The sequence below is a fragment of the Echinops telfairi genome, unplaced genomic scaffold (genome assembly GCF_000313985.2).
Source record: "Echinops telfairi isolate 266 unplaced genomic scaffold, ASM31398v2 ScPeMD7_5;HRSCAF=22, whole genome shotgun sequence".
Classification (NCBI taxonomy): Eukaryota; Metazoa; Chordata; class Mammalia; order Afrosoricida; family Tenrecidae; genus Echinops; species Echinops telfairi.
In genome coordinates this window covers 21,429,287-21,434,975 of record NW_022103901.1, presented here as the reverse complement: position 1 = coordinate 21,434,975, position 5,689 = coordinate 21,429,287, and the positions used below count along the sequence as shown (strand labels likewise).

General features: G+C 48.4%; 1 protein-coding gene across 1 annotated transcript in view; it reads right to left on the bottom strand.

Moving 5' to 3' along the window:
* The window catches only part of GGA2 (golgi associated, gamma adaptin ear containing, ARF binding protein 2), a 26,181-nt gene that overhangs the window by 17,523 nt on the left and 2,969 nt on the right, over nucleotides 1–5,689 (bottom strand). The window contains exons 3-7 of the mRNA XM_004706060.2: nucleotides 5,003–5,078; nucleotides 4,065–4,163; nucleotides 3,282–3,405; nucleotides 1,411–1,514; nucleotides 614–694 (exon numbers count right to left, since the gene is read on the bottom strand). Of these exons, the coding sequence (XP_004706117.1) occupies nucleotides 614–694; nucleotides 1,411–1,514; nucleotides 3,282–3,405; nucleotides 4,065–4,163; nucleotides 5,003–5,078 (484 nt within the window). The remainder of the gene's footprint in view (nucleotides 1–613; nucleotides 695–1,410; nucleotides 1,515–3,281; nucleotides 3,406–4,064; nucleotides 4,164–5,002; nucleotides 5,079–5,689) is intronic.

The window sequence follows — 5,689 nt, the reverse complement described above, 5'->3', positions numbered from 1 at the left end:
GGTCAGTGAAGAAACCTTTAGAGCACAGACTTCTGAAGTTTTGCAGTTTGGGTGTGTGGTGGGCTGCACCCTCGTCCACCAGCCCTAATTCTTCTGAAAACCTATACTCTTGTCCAAACAGTACCTGTCACTGGGCTAGAAGCTGGTGTCTATAAAAAGCTTTGATGGAGGAAGGGGGAACTTACTGCAATGATGAACACAAAACCACAAACACACACGGACGAACAACAGAAACTGGGGGAAGGGAGACAGCAGTTGGTGTGAGATATGAAAATAATAATACTTTATCAAGGGGTCACGAGGGTGGAAGGGGGTAGGGAGGGGGGGAAAGAGAGCTGATACCAAGGGCTCAATAGAAAGTAAATGTTTAGAAAATAATGATGGCAACATATGTACAAATGTGCTTGATATAATTAATGTATGATCTTTTAATAAAAATGTTTAAAAAGCTTTGAGCTCCATGGAGCAAAATACAGCATCTGATTACTGTTCCAGCCACCATCTTGTGTTTTAGGGAGCCACAGCCACCATTCCTTCTCCACCTCGGGCACGTACACACTAACCATCGGCCCATCACAAGCTGCTTTTCGGGGCCCAGCTGCAAGGTGCCTACCTCCTTGACCAGATTCTTGATCAGCTGATTCGCAGCCTGGAGATCCTCAGGGTGGTTGCTCTTCAGAAGCCTTGTCAGAAGCTGAGGATAGAACATTCCCTCTGTCTTAAATGGCCCCCGGAGGCAACCGCGGCAATACAATTCATGTGAAAAGCTCACACAGGACACTAGGATGTATTACTGGTTCTTGCTACAGACCAGTGGTTTTCAACAGGATGTAGGTGTGCACCTGTGCGGATGTGCATGCGTGTATGGGGGGAGATGATATCCCTAAGGGTCACTTGGCAATGCTGAAGGAGCCCTGGTGGCACTGTAGTTATGCGCTTGCCTGCTAACCAGAAGGTCAACTAGTCATTCCAGCCCCCGAGTCGCTCCAAGGGAGACAGGCAAGGCAGTCTGCTTACATAGCCTGGGAAACCGGAGGGGAAAAGCCCACACTGCCCTGCAGGTTGTAGTCAGTCTACCCCAGGGCAGTGGGCTGGTGCGGTTTAGAGACATTTGGGGAGTCACAAGGAAGAAGAGGATGTTAGGTATCTAATGAGTAGAGGCTGGGGATGCAGCATTCCCTGGAGTTATTCTTTTTCCCAAGATGACTTGTACAGGGAAGAAGGAAGATTAATACGAAAATCATGCTATCTGGTCCATCCAGACCGCAAGCTACCTCATCCCAAGAACCTCCTTTTGCACAGACGATCTCTTGAACCCACCTCTCCACCTTCCCTCAAAGGGACCAGAGGACTTTCCAAGAGACTTTTTGAGTAGAGTCTTACAGTCAAGGTCAAAGAAGAGCCCCTTACCTTTGACTTTTCTTCATCAGCATCAAAAATGGAGCTCTTGGGCCAGGGAGAAGGTGGAGGTAATATCTTGTCCATTGGTAGCTTGGGGTCTTGCTTTATGATTCCTAAAACACACAATTCACGACATGTGATACTAGTAAGAATACCCATCAACTTCATAAACTCCTGCTTCCTCCTGCTCCGCAAGGAAAACACTGCCAACAAGCTTAAGAGTAAAAATCACGGTATGACCACCCGGGCTCTGCTTACTCTCTCAGGAGAAGGCAGGAGGCAGTACCAAGTCAGGTACTTCAGAGCCCATGGAAGGACACTGGACTACTAACAAGAGAAAACCTGTGGCCAACTAAGCAAGAGCAGAACCAGACCCCGCGGCCAGCAATCTTGCAGCTTAAACTGTATTAATAGGACCCGTTTACGTAAGTTTGTTTCCTCCCATGGCTCAGAAGCCACTGTAGGACCCATGAGGAAACTCTTAAAATGATTAAGCGAAGGCACAGGACAGGTTCGTTCTTGGAAAGAACCCAGGAAAAAGAGGGGTGAAGACACCCAGCTTCCTGACAGGATACAGAAAGGCTGAAACTCCACCTGATACCAACAACAACCCTGCACAATCTGCAAATCTCCAACTCCTCTCAAATCCACTAGAGAGCTGAAACTGCAGGGCATCCAATTAACTTAAAGCGGAGGAAGGGCAGGGCTCCAAGGAGAAATGAAATGGAAGTCTACATCAAGAAAAATAATCCAGTAAACATGTTCATAAGTTGCTTCCATGGTAGTGTGAGATATCAAGAAAATGTAGAACTTCTGGGGACTGAATAACTTCATGCCTCACACCAAGAGCTCACGAAGGCCATGGGAAAGACCCAACAGCCAAAGAGCCACTGCTGCTGAGCTGATTCCAATTCACAGAACCACCACAGGGGCTGCTCGGTCGGGTTCCCAAGGCTGTGATCTTCATAGATGCAGAGGCCACGTCTTTTTGTAGAGGGACCATGGTGGAGGTCATCGACCTTGCTGCTACTTTAACCACTGAACTACCATGGATCCTGGGGAAGCTTTACACTGCTGCAGAAAGGATGCCAGATACTGTCTACAACACTGGTAAAAACTCACTGCAGCGGGAAACGAAAACCGTGTGTGTGACAAATATGACTGGCGACGGGGTGGTGGCGGCAACTTTTGGCTAGACTGACTCAATCTTCCCAATTCACAGCTGTGATGGGCTTTGGGTCAACATGGGTATACCTATGGGAAGGTATGGGTGGAGTCAACCCGATCAGGTCACAGCCAGATGCCGTCTCTTTGGAGTGTAGCCTATTTATAAACGGCACTGAAAAGAACTGGCCTCTCTCATCCTCTTCTTGCCCTTCGTGCCTCCCTGGATCTTGCATCTGATTTCTGGGGCTGGCAGTCACCATGTGGCCTGCCCACCTGGGAGCTGTCAGCAGCCTGCCATGTTCCCTGCCTTGGATCCACACAACTCTGCCTCCACCAGCCTGTACTCTGCCTGGCTTCCTGCTTTCCCAGTCACAGCAGTCGTGGGAGTCAAGAAAATCTTCCAGCTTCGCATCAATGCCTGAGTTGGGAAGCCCTCCACAGACTTCAGTTGGGCTGAATTAGCCCAGCTGTGCAGGCTGCCTGATAGAAATGCCTTTCTAGCACAGATGCATGTAACTGATTTTGCTTCTCTAAAAACCCAGCCTAACACAATGGGCAAGAAAGGTATGCCCATTTTCAACCATAAAAATTACTTACCTCAGTTCTCACAGGAGGTCCAACTCTTTCAAAAATAAATCAACACAAATACAAAAGACATAAAAAGAAATAATACAAAGTACAAAAGAAATGCAACATGAATCGTGAAGTCAGACCTTGTTTCTTCAGCATTTGATAAGCATCTCGGATCTTGATGTCCTCTGGGAACCAGACCATCCAACTAAAGAGTATTTCGATGATTCTTCCTTTCACTTTTTCTGTGGACCAGGACCCTAAGTACTAAAAGCAAAAGGCAAGTGAAGGAGAGCTGGATGGGACTTTTGAGGGCAATCCAGCCAGCACTTCCACTCAAGAAAAGATTGCTGGGGCCCAGAAGTGAGCAAGCAGCTCACAGCCGGTTCAAAGCTACAGCACAGCCCAGTCCCAGAACTCATCTTAAGTTTCAAGCAGCCAATCTCCAAAACTGTCCACAGTAAATGCTCGCCATATAAGGGCAGAGGTCAGTGCTGTGTGCACACTGCTGCGGACCTTCATTTACTGACTGGGGAAATTAGGTGTCGAGAGTGCTGGCAAACCCTGGAAGACGCGTGCCAGAAGGGAGGGATAGAACACGAGAGGAGCCAGGAAGGGGCGTGAAAAATAAAGTGACACCAACTATCTCTTGCTGTAGGTACCAGGAAGATTGGTGTTGCCAAGCGAGGCTTCCTCTCGGCCACGCAACCACAGGGGGACTTGAAAATACCATCAACCGCTGCTGAGGAGGACCACATCCTGGACCTTAGAGGAGAAAGCTTTCACTTGCCGGAGCTTCTCAGACCTCTCGAAAGCCTGAGACAGGTGACAGGCTCTGTCAGTGTGTAGACTAGTCTCTGGCCTGAGTGAGGGGACAGGAGGGCGTTTGAAGGTTGGAGCCCAAGGCTGAGTAGGGGAGTTCTCACCTTTGGGGACAAGAGTTTGATAAGCTCATTCAGGAAGCGGAACTTGGCCACTTCGCTGTGAAACTTCTCTCCACAGTGGTTCACACACATCTCCAGCACCTGCACAGACACAGGATTCCATGAGAGGCGGTGCCCCGTGGCCCCCCAGGAACTTGTGCGCACTTGCTGAGAGACTTACTGGAACCATGGCTAATCTACGACACTAAGGAAGAGTGACATTTTCAAATTTAGAAAAAACCAAAACTATCACCTGTTGAATCTTGTAGTAAGTGCCAGGTTACAGCTCAGTAAAGTGTATGTACCCTGAGGAAACTATTTTTTAGGTCAGAGAATCACCCCTTCCCCAGAGGCAAGAGACAGGCAGTGCTCAAGAACTACTGAGCAGAGGTTACCCGCTGGCCCTTCTAGAGCAAACTAGGTCTGCCCACAGTTCCTTGGGTCTACATTGTTTTCAACACTACAAATTAGTCGTCATTCAAAAACTGAAACGTCATATAAAAATGTGGATTTCGGGTTTCATTTGGAAAACAGAACGTTTTAACAACGCCTGGCATCCATCTGGTGGCCATTGTGGCAGCTGCCCTCTTTTAACATGGGCATGTGCTCTCTAGTTCTGAGGCCCTCCCCCAACTGTTTCAAACATTTATGTTACCAGACTGGCCCCTGTGGGCACCTGGCCTTGACGCACTTTCCTAGGGAGAGAAAGAAAATATGACATTCTTTCCCTTCCCCCAAAGAGGCCTCTATGCTGCTCTCGAGAGACCTAAGCTGGAGTGATCTGAGTCCAGAGTTCCCTATTGGTCTCAGAGCCTCTGCATATGAACCTCCCAGGGGTCCCCACCAAGTTGAAAAGGGACTGGGGTTGATGAAAAGCCCCTCTCAGCAATCTCTCCAGCTTCCGGCAGGAAGGTCTAGGCTAAGGGGCAAGTCACACTCACCGTTAAAGCGTAAAGAGCTTCTTTCTCTTGTGGAGACTGGATTTTGTGGGCCAGCAGCCAAGGCGCATGTGTTGGGCTAAGAGAAAACAAAGACCTGGACTGAGTGGTCACGCTGGGTAAGCTTGATACTGTCACCCCTCTCTAGGAGCATGTATCCTGGGGCAGAGGTGGAATAGGACTGGCCCACAGACCATGACCAAGTCTCTGAGGGGGGTCCTCCTCTGTGGTAGTTACATAATTTTGAGTCAACTTGAAGATGTATTAAAATGTAGAGGTGGGAGCTCCCTCAACACAAAAACACTTTGTTCTAACAATCTGGCATTCTGTGATGCTCACCCTCTTGACACGATCGCTGAAGACAAAATGGATGCATAAGCATATGTGGTGAAGTTGATGGTGCCCGGCTATCAAGATAGAGCATCTGGGGTCTTAAAGGCTTGAAGGTAAACAAGCGGCCACCTAGCAGAGAAGCAGCAAGCCCACATGGAAGAAGCACATCAGCCTGTGTGGTCACAGCCTGTGCGATCATGAGGTGTCGACGGAATCAGGTAACAGGCACCAGAAGACCCAAAACAAAAATAACATTTTTGAGAATGAGAAGGTGTAAGATATAAAAATAATCATTTATAATTTGTCAAGGGGTCACCACGAAGAGGGGGTTGGGGAGGTTAAAAAGAGGAGCTGATA